At 32.9% G+C, this 20,918-nt stretch overlaps 2 protein-coding genes across 2 annotated transcripts in view; both read left to right on the top strand.

Moving 5' to 3' along the window:
• Window positions 1-20,918, top strand: part of kank1a (KN motif and ankyrin repeat domains 1a) — a 453,264-nt gene that overhangs the window by 267,945 nt on the left and 164,401 nt on the right. The gene's annotated exons all lie outside the window — the stretch shown is intronic.
• The window catches only part of LOC133631818 (kremen protein 1-like), a 135,108-nt gene that overhangs the window by 40,634 nt on the left and 73,556 nt on the right, over window positions 1-20,918 (top strand). The window contains exon 8 of the mRNA XM_062023978.1: window positions 18,725-18,816. Coding sequence (XP_061879962.1) covers window positions 18,725-18,816 — 92 coding nt within the window. The remainder of the gene's footprint in view (window positions 1-18,724; window positions 18,817-20,918) is intronic.

Below are 20,918 nucleotides of genomic sequence, written 5' to 3' on the forward strand. Positions count from 1 at the left end.
AGATAAACGGTAGGTGGGACACCGGCCGGTAGTTCACCATGAGGTCAGGATCGAGGTTAGGTCTTTTGAGTAGAGGATGAATAACCGCTTTTTTGAATGCTAGAGGAACAGTACCAGAGGAAAGTGATAGGTTTATAATATTTAACACTGATGGACCTAATAAAACAAAAAGCTCCTTGATAAGTTTCCCAGGAATTGGGTCAAGTAAACATGTTGTTTGTTTTGTCCCATTTACACATTTTAACAATTCCTCCAATGTTATTTCATCAAAGAGAGAGAAACTATTTTGGAGGGCAATGTCCGTCGTATATACAGTCATATTTGTGTTAATAGAACCCAGTTGTAGCTGAGATGCATTGTCTTTAATCTCTTTTCTAATGACTTCAATTTTCTTATTAAAGAAATTCATAAAGTCATCTGCTGAGTGGGTGGAGCTACTGGGAGGAGTCCCTTGTTGGGTTAGCGATGCTACTGTACTAAACAAAAATTTAGGATCATTTTTGTTGAGGTGGATGAGATTTGAGTAATATTTAGCTTTAGCTGAGGTAAGCATGCGTTTATAAGTTATTAAACTATCACTCCATGCTTGATGGAAAACCTCAAGTTTAGTCGCACGCCATTTGCGTTCCAGCTTTCTACATGATAATTTCTGGGCTTTAGTTTCTTCTGTAAACCATGGGGTACGCCTTTTAGGGGCCCTTTTTAGCTTTAGCGGTGCTACAATATCAATGGTGTCGCGCAGGGCGTCGTTAAAGTTGTTAGTGAGGTTATCAATAGAGCCCACATAATTTGGGAAAGGTGCCATTACCGAAGGCAGTAGGTCAGTAAGAGTCGTCGTTGTGGCAGCATTAATGTTGCGGCTGCTATAGTAGTTATTATTATTATTATTAGTTTGTTGACAATGAGTCAGAACTTCGAATTTTATAAGGTAATGATCGGACATTACTTTAGTGTACGGGAGTATCGTAACTTTAGAGGTGGTGACACCCCTGACAAGCACTAGATCTATCGTATTACCGTTGCGATGCGTGGGTTCATTTATTATTTGTGTAAGACCACAGCTATCAATTATAGTCTGGAGCGCCACGCATGGAGGGTCCGATGGGGTATTCATATGGATGTTAAAGTCTCCCATTATGATTATATTGTCGGCGTGCGTCACTAGATCAGCAACGAACTCTGAAAATTCATTGATAAAGTCCGAATAGGGCCCAGGGGGGCGGTAGATGACAGCCAGGTGGAGAGGCAGCGGTGTGACAAACCTCATAGTGAGCACCTCAAACGAGTTATATTTATTATTTAGGTCCGAGGTAAGGCTAAAGTTTTTGTTGTATATTAGTGCAACACCCCCACCCCTTTTAATGGGGCGGGCAATATGCGTTCCCGCATAGCCAGGAGGAGACGCCTCACCCAGCGCAAAAAATTCGTCTGGTTTGAGCCAGGTCTCGGCTAAACCAACGACATCAAGATTGTTGTCTCTGATGACTTCATTAACTAATAACGTTTTGGAAGACAATGACCTTATGTTTAAAAAGCCCATATTATAGGTAGTGGGCTGTTTTGAGGAGTTTTTGTTGAAAGTATCCGTAGTAGCAATATTAATAATGTTACGTTTATTATGCATAGTGCACTTTAAATAATTTCGACCATATCTAGGAATTGATATGACAGGAATTTTTAGATTGTTTGCCACCTCAGTAAAATGCATGTCCACCTCTGACGCAGAAAAAACATTATGTGAGTTGTATATTATTCTAGAAGAATTGCTATGTGTGCAGGGATTATCCAGCCTGGCGCTGGCTAGTTCTAGCTTAACAGACTCCTTATTAGCGCTTCTTTGTGGATTAGCATTTAGCTTTTTCGTTAGCCCCGCTAACAACAAAGCATTTAGCTTTGTTGTTAGCCCCGCCCGACACCCCCGCTTCTGCTTCCGAGCGCACCGCTTACGTCTCTTTCGCTGACCGTCTCCGCTGGTAGTCGACGCCGCTGCTTCAAAGGCCACTGCTGGATGTAGCTCGCGAAGAATTCCCAAGCTAGCGAGCAGGTCCATCGTACACGCATCTATCAGCCCAAAATGGCCCGATCTCTCCACATCCAGAATTGTAAGTCGGTCGTAAGTGATCACGGAGTCATGATGTCAATTAGTTCTTGAGCAATCGGTAGATAACTAAATGTACTTGGAACACCCGCTTTCCATCGCCAGATTGGATGTGCCGCCTTCACTTGGTGTTACGTCATGTACGGAACTGGAGCTCATTTGTCCGCATAGACGGTGTGGATGAAGACGTATTAAACTATTATTTTGATCACCGTTTATGTCGTCCTGGTCCATGATTACTTACAAACTGATATGTTTAACATAGTGAGCTAATGAGAAATATAAAGCAAAGACAGTGTGGATGAAGACGTTTTAAACTATTATTTTGATCACTATTTATGTCGTCCTGATCCATGATTACTTAAAAACTGATAATGAGCAAAGGAGAAATATAAAGCAAAAAAAATCGGCATTTCCGGACTTCCCTGCTCTCCCATAGACACCATAGCCTGGTTGTCCTCGTGCTCTTTCAGCATGTATTCAATCATCCTCAGGAAAACATCAGTAGAAGAGGACACAAAATAAAATACTAGCGTCCTACCTTCTTTTTGATCGCCGGGTCTGCTCTTCTTTCTCCGTTTCTCCGTCGCATTTTGGCTGAACTCTTTTTCATTTTTTACATCCAAACTCAAAGTAAATTCGCTCTCTAATCATTCATAAAATGAAGTAAATTGTAATGAAGTCAGTTTGCTCCTAGTCTGACATCGTAGCTTATTATACCTACATACGAGGCATAATGATGCAATCTATACGTACAGCTAGCATGTTAGCATCGATCAGCTTGCAGTCATGCACCGACCGGTTATCCCTGATTAGCACTCCACACAAGTCAACGACACCGTCAAAGCTCACCTTTGTGCATTCACGCACAGCATAAAACGTTTGGTGGACAAAATGAGACAAAGCGAGGCATAAAACGCGTCTTTCTGTGGCAGCGTCGGAGAAAGTTGTACATGTAAACAAACTGTGGCGTCACAGTCCACACAACTACGGTGAGTTCAAAGACCGCCGAAATTGGTAGGACAAAACAGCGCTGGCCAAATACTCTCATCAGTGAAGCATAAACATATTAAACAGTGGACTTTCCAACACTTAGGAAGGTTTGTGTCATGTTTGTCCTCCTACCATACCATACCATACCATACCATACCATATTGAAACAAAAACACAAATTTCATACATTTAAAAAAAAAAAAAAGCTCCAGGGATCCACTAGGACTGCACTTAAGCTGTGGTTTGCCGACCCCTCGGTTAGGGGGACATCATATATATATATATATATATATATATATATATATATATATATATATATATATATATATATATATATATATATATATATATATATATATATATATATATATATATATATATATATATATATATATATATATATATATATATATATATATATATATATATATGTGTCTGTGTGTGTGTGTATATATGTCTATATGTGTATGTATATATATATATATATATATATATATATACATATATATATATATATATATATATGTGTGTATATATATATATATATATATGTGTATATATGTATATATGTATATATATATATATATATATATATATGTATATATATTAGTATATGTGTGTATATATATATATATATATATATATATATATATATATATATGTGTGTATGTGTATATATATATGTATATATATATATATGTATATATATATATGTGTGTATGTGTATATATATATATATATATATATATATATATATATATATATATATATATATATATATATATATATATATATATGTATGTGTGGGAAAAAAATCACAAGACTATTTCATCTCTACAGGCCTGTTTCATGAGGGTTTTCCTCAATCCTCAGGAGATTTAGGAATCTCCTGAGGATTGAGGAAAACCCTCATGAAACAGGCCTGTAGAGATGAAATAGTCTTGTGATTTTTTTCCCACACATACATATTACGCTCTACCACGGTATCGAGCACTATTTTTTGGATAATCTAATTAAGACATATATATATATATATATATATATACTTTCAGCCCCCATGTCTGTAGCTGACTGACAGATCCAGGTGTCATTTCAAGATGTGTAGCAAAGCCTGTTACAGAGATAATAGATTTTTCTCATCTTTAGTTCTCACCATATACTGTTAAAACTAGAGATGTCCGATAATATCGGCCGATATATGCGTTAAAATGTAATATCGTAAATTATTGGTATCGTTTTTTTTATTATCGGTATCGTTTTTTTCTTCTTTTTTAATTAAATCAACATAAAAAACACAAGATACACTTACAATTAGTGCACCAACCCAAAAAACCTCCCTCCCCCATTTACACTCATTCACACAAAAGGGTTGTTTCTTTCTGTTATTAATATTCTGCTTCCTACATTATATATCAATATATATCAATACAGTCTGCAAGGGATACAGTCCGTAAGCACACTTGATTGTGCGTGCTGCTGCTCCACTAATAGTACTAACCTTTAACAGTTAATTTTACTCATTTTCATTCATTACTAGTTTCTATGTAACTGTTTTTATATTGTTTTACTTTCTTTTTTATTCAAGAAAATGATTTTAATTTATTTATCTTATTTTACTAATTTTTTTAAAAAGTACCTTATCTTCACCATACCTGGTTGTCCAAATTAGGCATAATAATGTGTTAATTCCACGACTGCATATATCGGTTGATATCGGTATCGGTTGATATCGGTATCGGTAATTAAAGAGTTGGACAATATCGGAATATCGGATATCGGCAAAAAGCCATTATCGGACATCCCTAGTTAAAACATATTGAAAAAGTTAATTTTACGGCACAATAACCTTAAAAAATGTCCACTTTGGGACACAGGCTCCAAAATTGCCAGTGGCGTGTAAGGAAATGGCCAAAACAAAATTTATTCGTGACTCTGTAATTTTTGTTCGTGTGATAAAGTATGCAAAAAAAAACCCCCACAGTGGAACCAGTTTTAATTGTTTTAATTAACCTTGTAAAGTTTAGGTTTGTGCAATCAAGAGCCAACATTCAGTTTGTGTGGTGTAAGAAAAAATGGCTCACACATTTTCCTTGTTGATTTTTTTCCTGACTTCATCAGTGAGGACATTTTTGGATTCTTTGCATTTTTGAAAAGTTTTGCACACAGACGACAACTTTAAAAAAAAAAAAAACAAACGCCTGAAGACGCGTTCATTTGCATAACGCACGCTTTATGCTACCAAAGTAGATTGTTCCAGCCATGCTCGGTTGGCGTGGCTTCATTTGCTTTGCTAATCACTTTATTTGCATGACGCGCTTCCTGCAAATTAAATGTGCCACCAACAGCTTGTGACCTTTTTGCTTCTCGCAGACTCCTCGTATTTCTTCAGGTGAAGGCGGTGCTTAGATGAGGGCTAAGGTGAGAGATAAAAAAGGTGCAGGTCAGTTTTTGTCTGGAGCTCATTGATGTTTTTATGAGAAGTGAGCGGAGGTGGAAGCACAGGTGGAGCGCTGCAGAATGACATATTTACTGTACTGGCCTTCATCACGGTCTGGTGCACAGCGTGACTTTAAGATCACAGTTTGGGTACAGCAAAATGCCAAAGATAAAACCGCTTAGGTTTTTGTGTAAACAACATGCAATATTTTTAAAGTGAAACCTACAGAAATGCTGCCTGACAGCATATTTCCCTCCAACAAATATCTTGTCAAATGACTCCTTTTCATTTTTTTCATTGACTTCAAATGCAACTTTTTTTTAAAGAAAAGATCTGACTTTTCTCAAAAAAGTTCTTATTTGCTTTGTAATATTATATAAAGGACTTGCAGCTTGACAAATAGTAACAATTTCTTGCAAAATAATTATTTTTTTATCTGAATATTGTGACTTGTCCTCGTAAAATGACAACTTTTTCCTTATAAAATTATATAATGGACTTGCATCTTGAAAAATGGCATCAATTTCTTACAAAATATTGTTTTTACTCACTTTCTTTTTCAAAATTATTACTTTTTTAAAATAATAATATACAAGGGACTTTCATCTGGAAAATTATCTTTTTTTTTCAGAATATTCTGTCTTTTTCTCGTAAAATTGTGACTTTTTCTTGTGAAATTACAATTTTTTCTCATAACATTATATTATGGACTTTCATCTTGAAAAAACTATTTCTTGCAACATTCAGATTTTTTTTTACAATATTACAACTTTTTCTTGTAAAATTATGATTTTTCTTTTAAAATTCTGACTTTTTCTTCATAAGATTATATAATGGACTTTCATCTTGGAAAATGGCATCAATTTCTTACAAAATGTTTTTTTCTAACTTTCTTTTTCAAAATTATAACGTTTTCCTTATAATAATATACAAGGGACTTTCATGTTGAAAACTTGTGAAATTACTATTTTTTCTCATAACATTATATACTGGACTTTCATCTTGAAAAAACAATTTATTGCGACATTTGGATATTTTTTTACAATATTACAACTTTTCCTTGTAAAATTATGATTTTTCTTTTAAAATTTAGACTTTTTCCCTCATAACATTATATAATGGACTTTCGTCTTGGAAAAACAATTTCTTTCAAAATTCAGATTTTTTTTCAGAATATTCCGTCCTTTTTTGTTGTTGTAAAATTACAATATTTATTGTGAAATTACGATTTTTTTTTTTTAACAATATATAATGGACTTTCATCTTGAAAAAAAAAATTCTTGCAAAATTCTGTTTTTTTTGTAATATCACGATTTTCCTCCTAAAATTATGCCTTTTTTTTTTTTGTAAAATTATGACTTTTTCCCTCATAACATTATATAATGGACTTTCATCTTGGAAAAACAATTTCTTTCAAAATTCAGATTTTTTTCAGAATATTCCGTCCTTTTTTTTTCCGTAAAGTTAAGATTTTTCTTGTGAAATTACAATTTTTTTCTAATAATATATAATGGACTTTTATCTTGAAAAAAAAACAATTTCTTTCAAAATTCAGATTTTTTTTCAGAATATTCCGTCCTTTTTTTTGTTGTAAAATTACGATATTTCTTGTGAAATTACGATATTTTTTTATAGCAATATATAATGGACTTTCATGTTGAAAAAAAAAAAAATTCTTGCAAAATTCTGTTTTTTTTGTAATATCACGATTTTCCTCCTAAAATTATGACTTCTTTTTTTTGTAAAATTATGACTTTTTCCGTCATAACATTATATAATGGACTTTCATCTTGGAAGAACAATTTCTTTCAAAATTCAGATTTTTTTCAGAATATTCCGTCCTTTTTTTCTCTCGTAAAATTAAGATTTTTCTTGTGAAATTACTTTTTTTTTTCTAATAACAATATATAATGGACTTTCATCTTGAAAAAAAAACAATTTCTTGCAAAATTCAGATTTTTTTTCAGAATATTCCGTCCTTTTTTCTTTTTTTTTTTTGCAAAATTACGATATTTCTTGTGAAATTACTATTTTTTCTTATAACTATATATAATGAACTTTCATCTTGGAAAAAAAAAAAATTATTGCAAAATTCTGATTTTTTTTCAGAATATTCCGTCCTTTTTTTTTTTTTGTGCAAAATTACGATATTTCTTGTGAAATTACTATTTTTTCAAATAACAAAATATAATGGACTTTCATTTTGAGAAAAAATAAAAAAATTCTTGCAAAATTCAGATTTTTTTTGTAACATCACGATTTTCTTCCTAAAAATGATGACTTTCTTTTTTGTAAAATTCAGACTTTTTCCCTCATAACATTATATAATGAACTTTCATCTTGGAAAAACAATTTCTTTCAAAATTCAGATTTTTTTCAGAATATTCCGTTCTTTTTTTCCGTAAAGTTAAGATTTTTCTTGTGAAATTACTATTTTTTTCTAAGAACAATATATAATGGACTTTCATTTAAAAAAAAAACTATTTCTTGCAAAATTCAGATTTTTTTTCAGAATATTCCGTCCTTTTGTTTTGTGTGTAAAATTACGATATTTCTTGTAAAATTACTATTTTTTCTTATAACAATATATAATGAACTTTCATCTTGCAAAAAAAAAAATTCTTGCAAAATTCTGATTTTTTTTCAGAATATTCCGTCCTTTTTTTTTTTTTTTTTTGCAAAATTACGATATTTCTTGTGAAATTACTATTTTTTCTAATAATATATAATGGACTTTCATTTTGAGAAAAAATAAAAAAATTCTTGCAAAATTCAGATTTTTTTTGTAACATCACGATTTTCTTCCTAAAAATGATGACTTTCTTTTTTGTAAAATTCAGACTTTTTCCCTCATAACATTATATCATGAACTTTCATCTTGGAAAAACTATTTATTTCAAAATTCAGATTTTTTTCAGAATATTCCGTCCTTTTTTTTCCGTAAAATTAAGATTTTTCTTGTGAAATGACAATTTTTTTCTAATAACAAAATATAATGGACTTTCATTTGAAAAAAAACTATTTCTTGCAAAATTCAGATTTTTTTTCAGAATATTCCGTCCTTTTTTTTGGTGTAAAATTACGATATTTCTTGTGTAATTACTATTTTTTTCTTATAACAATATATAATGGACTTTCATCTTGGAAAGAAAAAAAAAATTCATGCAAAATTCAGATTTTTTGTAATATCATGATTTTCCTCCTAAAATTATGACTTTTTTGGGGGTAAAATTCAGACTTTTTCCCTCATAACATTATATAATGAACTTTCATCTTGGAAAAACAATTTATTTCAAAATTCAGATTTTTTTCAGAATATTCCGTCCTTCTTTTTTCCCCGTAAAGTTAAGATTTTTCTTGTGAAATTTAAAAAAAAATTCTAATAACAATATATAATGGACTTTCATCGTGAAAAAAAAACAAATTTGTTGCAAAATTCAGATTTTTTTTCAGAATATTCCGTTCTTTTTTTTTTTCCGTCCATTTTTGCAAAATTACGATATTTCATGTGAAATTACTATTTTTTCTAATAATATATAATGAACTTTCATTTTGAGAAAAAATTTAAAAATTCTTGCAAAATTCAGATATTTTTTGTAATATCACGATTTTCCTCCTAAAATTCAGACTTTTTTTTTTTTTTTAATTCAGACTTTTTCCCTCATAACATTATATAATGAACTTTCATCTTGGAAAAACAATTTATTTCAAAATTCAGATTTTTTTCAGAATATTCCGTTCTTTTTTATCCGTAAAATTAAGATTTTTCTTGTGAAAATTATATTTTTTTCTAATAACAAAATATAATGGACTTTCATTTGAAAACAATTTCTTGCAAAATTCTGATTTTTTTTCAGAATATTCCATCCTTTTTTTTTTTTTGTAAAATTACAATATTTCTTGTGAAATTACTATTTTTTCTTATAACAATATATAATGGACTTTCATCTTGAAAAAAACCCGACAAATTCTTGCAAAATTCAGATTTTTTTGTAATATCACAATTTTCCTCCTAAAATGATGACTTTTTTCCCCTCATAATTTTGTATAATGGACTATCACCACTACTTTTTCTCCTAGTAGTACAGCTTTCTTCTCGTAAACTTGTTTTGTGACTTATTTCTTGTTTTTATTTACGACTTTTTCCCTTCATATTAAGGCTTTTTTAAAAAATATTCCTTTTTTTCTTTCACATTTTCACTTTGTTCTTGTAATATTGCAATTTTTTCTTTTGAAATGTTGACTTTTTCTTGTAAAAAATCTGCTTGTCTTTGTCCGTTTTGAACTTGTCCGTATAATTGGAAGGGCTTTTCCTTGGCACTACCGCTAGTGTAGTGAAGGCCATTGGTAAAGCTCACTCCCTAACACCTCAAGACATCGAGATGACCGCCTTGGCGTTTAGCTCGATGCTTAGCGCTCTCACACTCTCATTCGGAGGATCCAAGTTCGAGCCACAGGCTGAGTGCTGATAGCCAAAGACTGTATTTTAGATGAAATGTAACTATATCTTGGGCGCGTTACACTTCCTGTCCCTCACCTACGCTTCTGTACGCTACGGGAAAAGCCGCTTGCGAATCCGTGTACCGCCACACTTAACCAATCCCCTCCATGCATGAGCCCGCCGCCTCCCTCCTTCATTGCTGATTCACTGGCAGCCGTCACAGCGGCATGAGAGCCTCCATTTCATCTTTATAGCCTGCTGGGAGTACCCGGCAGGAGGGGAAATGTCACGTTATTCCCCGAAAAAAAGCACAAAGCTTGAAGAGGACAAGCGCTCTTGTGTCGAAGCGGAGAATTCCTGCGAGGCTTTTCAACTATGAAGATGTCTTCACTTGGCTTTGGCATTTTCTGACTAAATTGCGGTCATTTCATTTAAATGATATTTAATGTATCAACAATAGTCATTTTATCTCAACTATTGAGTGTTTGAATTTTTGGGATTCCTGATCTTAGCGAGACGTTAGGGAAGACTCTGCATGTTGTTTACATTGAAGTCGTGCATAAACGCTGGCTCAGCTTCTGACTACATTGCTCGTGCTGCTGAAATACCGTGAATGCTCCCAACAATGCCTCTTCCACATGATACGCAGCCTCCCATGCCGCAGGTGCATGCTCTACAAAAGCAAACGACAAAAACATCGGCATGCATAGTTGCGGCTGTAGGCAACCTCCCGATGTATGTTTTTAAATACCACCAGAAGATGGCAGTAGCTGCATTTGAAGTATCGTGAGAAAACTATATTGTACATACAAATACACATATATATATACTCACATACACACAATTATTCATACATATGAATGTACGAATAATACATTATTCATGTATTATTCATGCTTTGCCACTCCCAGTCTGTGGAACGCTCTCCCTGACCACCTGAGGGCACCACAGACTGTGGATGGTTTTAAAAAAGGCTTAAAAGCCCTTTTTTTTTACATACATGCATACTAGTTATAGCTATTTGGCTGTTCTAGATTAATTTTTTTAAATTTCTTTATTATCTTTTTATTTATTTTATTATTTTAATACACTATAGTACTTTGAGATAATTTACTCAATATAAGGTGCTTTTTACAAATAAAATGTATTATTATTATTATTATATACAGTCGTGGTCAAAAGTGTACATACACTTGTAAAGAACATCATGTCATGGCTGTCTTGAGTTTCCAATCATTTCTACATCTCATATTTTTGTTGTGATGTAGTGATTGGAGCACATACTTGTTGGTCACAAAAAACATTCATGAAGTTTGCTTCTTTTAATGAATTTATTATGGCTCTACTGAAAATGTGACTAGGTCAAAAGTATACATACAGCAATGTTAATATTTGCTGACATGTCCCTTGGCAAGTTTACCTGCAATAAGGCGCTTTTGGTAGCCATCCACAAGCTTCTGCTTGAATCTTTGACCACAAAATTGGTGCAGTTCAGCTAAATGTGTTGGTTTTATGACATGGACTTGTTTCTTCAGCATTGTCCACACCTTTAAGTCAAGGGCTTTTGGAAGAACATTCTAAAACCTTCATTCTAGCCTGATTTAGCCATTCCTTTACCACTTTCGACGTGTGTTTGGGGTCCTTGTCCTGTTGGAACACCCAACTGCGCCCAAGACCCAACCTCCGGGCTGATGATTTTAGCTTGTCCTGAAGAATTTGGAGCTAATCCTCCTTTTTCATTGTCCCATTTACTCTCTGTAAAGCAGCAGTTCCATTGGCAGCAAAACAGGCCCAGAGCATAACACTACCACCACCATGCTTGACGGTAGGCTTGGTGTTCCTGGGATTGAAGGCCTCACCTTTTCTCCTCCAAACATATTGCTGGGTATTGTGGCCAGAGGTGGGTAGAGTAGCCAGGAATTGTACTCAAGTAAGAGTACTGTTACTTTAGAGATTTATTACTCAAGTAGTCACCCAAATATTTACATGAGTAAAAGTAAAAAGTATGTTGTGTGGAAAAACTACTCAAGTACTGAGTAACTGATGAGTAACCTGTTTGTTGAATGATGACGGCAACAAATAATGCACAAAAACATAAAAATAGCAATGAGCAAATTCAGAGCCAGGAATATCTCTTAAGCAACTAAAACAATAATATATATTAAATAATAATACATTAACATAAAAAAAATGAAGGCAAATTGAGCCACAATAACTTAACAGCACCATAGGCTCAGTAGGCAGAGATTACAAAGGAAAATAACAAGTTAGCCTTTACGCAAACCATAAACTGATAGGTGTGGGCTGCACCTGGGAACACACTGTGCACTTCTGATTGGTGTTTCTATGCATGTGTGTGTGTGTGTGTGTGTGTGTGTGTGTGTGTGTGTGTGTGTGTGTGTGTGTCTGTCTGTCTGTCTGTCTGTCTATGAGGCTGCAGTGCGTTAATAAATGTCCCCACACGATGTACATTTGACAGTGATTCATAGCAGGGAAGCTAACATCAGCCTACGGTGACAGCCAAAATATCTACTAACGTTACTTACCGCCATGTGCTTCCTCAAATTTGACGTTGAGTTCATGTAAGCTTAAGCTTGTTGTTGTTTGCCGCTGAAACTTTATGTGCAGTTAATCATGTGACCGCCTGGCTCTGTTTGATTGGTGAAACGGAGTCAAACGTCACCAGTGATTGCATTTGAAGGTGAAACGGAGTCAAACATCACCAGTGATTGCATTTGAATGGTGAAAAGGAGTCAAACGTCACCAGAGAATGTATTTTATTGGTGAAACAGAGTCAAACGTCACCAGTGACTGGATTTGATTGGTGAAACGGAGTCAAACGTAACCAGAGAATGTATTTTATTGGTGAAACGGAGTCAAACGTCACCAGTGACTGCATTTGAATGGTGAAAAGGAGTCAAACATCACCAGTGACTGCATTTGGTTGGTGAAACGGAGTCAAACGTCACCAGAGAATGTATTTTATTGGTGAAACAGAGTCAAACGTCACCAGTGACTGGATTTGATTGGTGAAACGGAGTCAAACGTAACCAGAGAATGTATTTTATTGGTGAAACGGAGTCAAACGTCACCAGTGACTGCATTTGATTGGTGAAACGGAGTCAAACGTCACCAGAGAATGTATTTTATTGGTGAAACAGAGTCAAACGTCACCAGTGACTGCATTTGATTAGTGAAACGTGTCCATGTGTTGAAAAGAGAAGAGGCGAGGATGAGACAACCTGGGAAGAAGTAAACAAAACGAAACCTGGTTGTCCCTGACTCACGTCCGCCTCATTAAAAAGTGCACTTGGGGCTTTGTGAGGACATGCATGAAAGCGAGAAGGTGAGAGAGGAAACCTAATCTGGTGTTGTGATGCTTCATCACAATGAGATGTAGGCCGATGATAAGATGAGCTGCACCCAGCCTTACTTTGAGAGCTTCTTGCTAATGCTTGGTGACGTGAGGCCCGCCAGGAAAGAGAGCGCTAACAGGAAAGCTTTCGGGGCACTTAAACTTGACTTCACCTCGGAAAGTTGTCCCTTTTTTTTTTTACCACGGCCTCTTTCCCGGCGTGAAAAGACGAGAGGAAACTTTGTGTGGGAGAAGAAAAGGCGACGTGACAAGGTTGTTCACAAAGGGTGAAAGGGGATAGTGCAGCGCCGCCGGGTGGTTTTTCCTTTTTAACCCCCCCCTGAGATGTGTGATGAGGTGTGTCAAAAGAGGAGACTAACAGATCTTTGGCAATTACAGTCAAAAGCAGAAGAAGAGGGATGTGTCATCTTATCTCACTCTGCTTTGCACTTTCATACTTTTTCTGTCATTATGAAATAGACACTTTTTATGTCGAATAACCTTCATTATTGTTATTATTAATGCTGATATCAGTATTGATATTAAAGGCCTACTGAAATGCATTTTTTTTATTTAAACGGGGATAGCAGATCCATTCTATGTGTCATACTTGATCATTTCGCGATATTGCCATATTTTTGCTGAAAGGATTTAGTAGAGAACATCGACGATAAAGTTCGCAACTTTTGGTCGCTGATTAAAAAAAAAGCCTTGCCTGTACCGGAAGTAGCGTGACGTCGCAGGTTGAAAGGCTCCTCCCATTTCCCCATTGTTTACACCAGCAGCGAGAGCGATTCGGACCGAGAAAGCGACGATTACCCCATTAATTTGAGCCAGGATGAAAGATTTGTAGATGAGGAACGTGAGAGTGAAGGACTAGAGTGCAGTGCAGGATGTATCTTTTTTCGCTCTGACCGTAACTTAGGTACAAGCTGGTTCATTGCATTCCACACTTTCTCCTTTTTCTATTGTGGATCACGGATTTGTATTTTAAACCACCTCGGATACTATATCCTCTTGAAAATGAGAGTCGAGAACGCGAAATGGACATTCACAGTGACTTTTATCTCCACGACAATACATCGGCGAAGCTCTTTAGCTACTGAGCTAACGTGATAGCATCGGGCTCAAATGCAGATGGAAACAAAAGAAATAAACCCCTGACTGGAAGGATAGACAGAAGATCAACAATACTATTAAACCATGGACATGTAACTACACGGTTAATAATTTCCAGCTTGGCGAAGCTTAACAATGCTGTTGCTAACGACGCCATTGAAGCTAACTTAGCAACGGGACCTCACAGAGGTATGATAAAAACATTAGCGCTCCACCTACGCCAGCCAGCCCTCATCTGCTCATCAACACCCGTGCTCACCTGCGTTCCAGCGATCGACGGAAGGACGAAGGACTTCACCCGATCATCCGTGCGGTCGGCGGCTAGCGTCGGCTAGCGCGTCTGCTATCCAAGTCAAAGTCCTCCTGGTTGTGTTGCTGCAGCCAGCCGCTAATACACCGATCCCACCTACAGCTTTCTTCTTTGCAGTCTTCATTGTTCATTAAACAAATTGCAAAAGATTCACCAACACAGATGTCCAGAATACTGTGGAATTTTGAGATGAAAACAGAGCTTTTTTGTATTGGATTCAATGTGGTACCAATACTTCCGTTTAACTAGTGACATCACGCGCATACGTCATCATACATAGACGTTTTCAACCGGAAGTGTGGCGGGAAATTTAAAATGTCACTTTATAAGTTAACCCGGCCGTATTGGCATGTGTTGCAATGTTAAGATTTCATCATTGATATATAAACTATCAGACTGCGTGGTCGCTAGTAGTGGCTTTCAGTAGGCCTTTAACAATAAATTATGTTGTTATATTATCAATATTAATGTTATTGTTATCGTTAATATTGATAACTTAGACTTAGACAAACTTTATTGATCCACAAGGGAAATTGTCCCACACAGCAGCTCATTTACAAAGGATGGAAAGGATAATGCAGGTATAAAGTAGACCAAAAAATGTACCATAGTAGCAATAAAACATATATGTAATATTTAAATATTTTTATACAGTATAAAATATATACTGATATATTGTAGTATTATATTATAGTGTTATTATATTATATTATATTATACGATTTAACAACAACATTAAACTTTTACAATTGTATTTACTAAAAAGAAAAATAATTAATAAGATATTATTGAGGTACTATCTAATTAAAATAATATTTAAAAGTAATTACATTCAAATTAAATTGACATTTTTAGATTTTGTCACAATACAATTTTATTAACTTTACTTCTTGCTTTAATTTTCTCAAATTAAGTCATTATTATATAGATCAGCATCCAATCCAGGATGGTGATCTAACTAATGCTAATTGGTTTTATTATAAACAATTATTTATATTGTTATATTATCAATAATAATATTATTTCACATTAGTACACCTATTATTACTATTATATGTTAAAATTACATCCATTTCATCAACTGTACCAAATATAATGTGACTAGAAAAAAATACATATTATTTCACATATGTACTATATTATTATGCTATTTTGATAATATTATTGTCATTATTATTATTTCACATCATTACATATATTACTATTATTATAATATTATTATTATTATTTTTGCTTTATGTTATTAATCATTTAAATATGTTAAATTACATAAATTCCATCCATCTTACCAAAAATATTGTCTGACTTGAAGAAAATGGTATTATGTCACATTAGCAGTATTATTGTTAAGCTACTTTGAAAAAATTATTGTCAATATTATTTCAGACCTATTAGAATGCAGCTGAGATAGGCTCCAGCACCCCCGCCACCCCATAAGGGACAAGCGGTAGCAAATGGATGGATGGATATTATTATTATTATTATTGTTATTTTATTAATAATTTTAATGTTACAATTACATAAATGTCATCATTTGTACCAACAATATTGTTGTAATTATTATTGCTACGCTATTTCGATAATATTATTGTCATCATTTCTTCATCTTATCATTATTATTATTGTTATTATTACTTTAATAATAATGTAAATAAGTTACAATTACATACATTCCATGCATTGTATCAAAAATATTGTCTGACTTGAAGAAAATGTAAAAATACACATTATTTCACATTAGCACTGTTATTGTTATGCTATTTTGATAATAGTATTGTCATTATTATTTCAGATTATTATTATTTTATTGATAATTTAAATATGTTACAATTACATAAATGTCATAATTTGTACCAACAATATTGTTGTAATTATTATTGCTATGCTATTTCGATAATATTATTGTCATTATTTCTTCATCTTATCATTATTATTATTATTACTTTAATAATAATGTAAATAAGTTACAATTACATACATTCAAATGCATTGTATCAAAAATATTGTCTGACTTGGAGAACATTTAAAAATACACATTATTTCACATTAGCACTGTTATTGTTTTGTTATTTTGATAATAGTATTGTCATTATTATTTCAGATTATTATTATTTTATTGATAATTTAAATATGTTACAATTACATAAATGTCATCATTTGTACCAACAATATTGTTGTAATTATTATTGCTACGCTATTTCGATAATATTATTGTCATTATTTCTTCATCTTATCATTATTATTATTATTACTTTAATAATAATGTAAATAAGTTACAATTACATACATTCCATGCATTGTATCAAAAATATTGTCTGACTTGAAGAACATTTAAAATACACATTATTTCACATTAGCACTGTTATTGTTATGCTATTTTGATAATAGTATTGTCATTATTATTTCAGATTATTATTATTTTATTGATAATTTAAATATGTTACAATTACATAAATGTCATAATTTGTACCAACAATATTGTTGTAATTATTATTGCTACGCTATTTCGATAATATTATTGTCATTATTTCTTCATCTTATCATTATTATTATTATTATTATTACTTTAATAATAATGTAAATAAGTTACAATTACATACATTCCATGCATTTTATCAAAAATATTGTCTGACTCGAAGAAAATGTAAAAATACACATTATTTCACATTAGCACTGTTATTGTTTTGCTATTTTGATAATAGTATTGTCATTATTATTTCAGATTATTATTATTTTATTGATAATTTAAATATGTTACAATTACATAAATGTCATAATTTGTACCAACAATATTGTTGTAATTATTATTGCTATGCTATTTCGATAATATTATTGTCATTATTTCTTCATCTTATCATTATTATTATTATTACTTTAATAATAATGTAAATAAGTTACAATTACATACATTCCATGCATTTTATCAAAAATATTGTCTGACTTGAAGAACATTTAAAATACACATTATTTCACATTAGCACTGTTATTGTTATGCTATTTTGATAATAGTATTGTCATTATTATTTCAGATTATTATTATTTTATTGATAATTTAAATATGTTGCAATTACATAAATGTCATAATTTGTACCAACAATATTGTTGTAATTATTATTGCTACGCTATTTCGATAATATTATTGTCATTATTTCTTCATCTTATCATTATTATTATTATTATTATTACTTTAATAATAATGTAAATAAGTTACAATTACATACATTCAAATGCATTGTATCAAAAATATTGTCTGACTTGAAGAAAATGTAAAAATACACATTATTTCACATTAGCACTGTTATTGTTATGCTATTTTGATAATAGTATTGTCATTATTATTTCAGATTATTATTATTTTATTGACAATTTAAATATGTTGCAATTACATAAATATCATCACGTGTACCAAAAATATTGTTGTAATTATTATTGCTATGCTATTTCGATAATATTATTGTCATTATTTCTTCATCTTATCATTATTATTATTACTTTAATAATAATGTAAATAAGTTGCAATTACATACATTCCATCCATTGTATCAAACATATTGTCTGACTTGAAGAAAATGTAAAAATACACATTATTTCACATTAGCACTGTTATTGTTATGCTATTTTGATATTAGTATTGTCATTATTATTTCAGTTTATTATTATTATTATTTTATTGATCATTTAATATGTTACAATCATATAAATTCCATCCATTGCACCAAAAATATTGTCTGACTTGAAAAAAAGTGTAAAATCTAAAATGATTAATTAAATTCTTCAGTTCCAGAAATGTAAAAAAAAAAAAAAAGTAAAAGTATTTACTAATTGTTTATATTCCATGTTCACTTGTACATGTCAGGCATTTTTATGAATGTATATAATTGAATACTTGTTTTAAATGAATGAATTATTCGCATTTATTAACCATGAACATGTCAAAATTTGGCAATTCACAGATTCTGTTTGATTCCCAGGAATCCGGACGGCGACGTCCAGCCGTGGTGTTACATCGCCGACCACGAAGATGGAATCTACTGGCGATACTGCGACATCCCGACGTGCCGCAGTGAGTGACAACCCTGTCAATCTCCTCGCTCCTTTTTCTCATCCGGCTGTAGCTGGTGTCACTTCTTTGCACCGTGCAGACTAACAATCAGCTTTATGAGGCACATTAGTGATGATTGACACTCCTGCGCCGACCTTTCTTTCATCCGTCTGCTGCCGTTGGACAAACATCCAAAGCAGGCGCTATGAATAGCTTTTATGGAGCGAACGCTCGTACGCCGTCATTTTCATCTAAAAAAAAAAACAACGCCTTTAATTACATCCCGTCGTCCTCTTAAACCTGCCGCGCGTGGCCACGCCCCTCGCTGTAATGCAAACGCGTAGCGCCTCTTTAAATGGCGGATGTAGCGTATGGTTGTTGATGAATGTGTTTGCAATCTGCTCGCCATTAATGACTTTTTTAGCGTTGACCTTTCAAACGCTGCGGTTGATCCTTTTTAGTTTGTCCCGGCGAGCGATTTGTCTGTTTTTCTACAAGCGGTCAAACATGTGCATGTTTTGAAGCTAATTAGATGTTTCTAACCATCTCTTCTAACCCGCCTGGTTTTCATCTGCACTGCGACTACAACGGCTGGACTCTTCTTTGGCCAACATTAAACCTCGTTAATTAGAAAGTCAAGTCAATATGTCCTTTCTTCTGCTTAAACTTTATTTTAGGGTTGTACGGTATTAGTGTAGTACTGCGGTACTAATGAATCATCTTCAGTACTATACTGCCTCTGAAAAGTACCGGTCCAACACTCCCTCTACACCTAACATCCACTGTAATGATACCAAGTACAGTAGCGTATCTAGTCGATACTACTATGATTACGTCGATAGTTTTTGGCATCACAATAATAATAATTAGGGATGTCCGATAATGGCTTTTTGCCGATATCCGATATTCCGATATTGTCCAACTCTTTAATTACCGATACCGATATCAACCGATACCGATATCAACCGATATATGCAGTCGTGGTAATTAACACATTATTATGCCTAATTTGGACAACCAGGTATGGTGAAGATAAGGTACTTTTTAAAAAAAATAAAAAAAATAAGATAACTAAATTAAAAACATTTTCTTGAATAAAAAAAGAAAGTACAACAATATAAAAACAGTTACATAGAAACTAGTAATGAATGAAAATGAGTAAAATTAACTGTTAAAGGTTAGTACTATTAGTGGAGCAGCAGCACGCACAATCATGTGTGCTTACGGACTGTATCCCTTGCAGACTGTATTGATATATATTGATATATAATGTAGGAAGCAGAATATTGATAACAGAAAGAACTGGGGGGAGGGAGGTTTTTTGGGTTGGTGCACTAATTGTAAGTGTATCTTGTGTTTTTTATGTTGATTTAATTAAAAAAAAACAAAAAAAAACAAAAAAAAACGATACCGATAATAAAAAAAACGATACCGATAATTTCCGATATTACATTTTAACGCATATATCGGCCGATAATATCGGCAGGCCGATATTATCGGACATCTCTAATAATAATAATAGATTTTATTTGTAAAAAGCACTTTACATTGAGTAAACAACCTCAAAGTGCTACAGTGTATTAAAAAATATAAAAAATACAATAAAAAGTATGGATGTCCGATAATGGCTTTTTGCCGATATCCGATATTCCGATATTGTCCAACTCTTTGATTACAGATACTGATATCAACCGATACCGATATCAACCGATATATGCAGTCGTGGAATTAACACATTATCATGCCTAATTTGGACAACCAGGTATGGTGAAGATAAGGTACTTTTTAAAAAAAATAAATAAAATAAGATAACTAAATTAAAAACATTTTCTTGAATAAAAAAAGAAAGTACAACAATATAAAAACAGTTACATAGAAACTAGTAATGAATGAAAATGAGTAAAATTAACTGTTAAAGGTTAGTACTATTAGTGGAGCAGCAGCACGCACAATCATGTGTGCTTACGGACTGTATCCCTTGCAGACTGTATTGATATATATTGATATATAATGTAGGAACCAGAATATTAATAACAGAAAGAAATGGGGGGAGGGAGGTTTTTTGGGTTGGTGCACTAATTGTAAGTGTATCTTGTGTTTTTTATGTTGATTTCATTAAAAAA

This window comes from Entelurus aequoreus, linkage group LG17 (genome assembly GCF_033978785.1).
Source record: "Entelurus aequoreus isolate RoL-2023_Sb linkage group LG17, RoL_Eaeq_v1.1, whole genome shotgun sequence".
NCBI lineage: Eukaryota > Metazoa > Chordata > Actinopteri > Syngnathiformes > Syngnathidae > Entelurus > Entelurus aequoreus.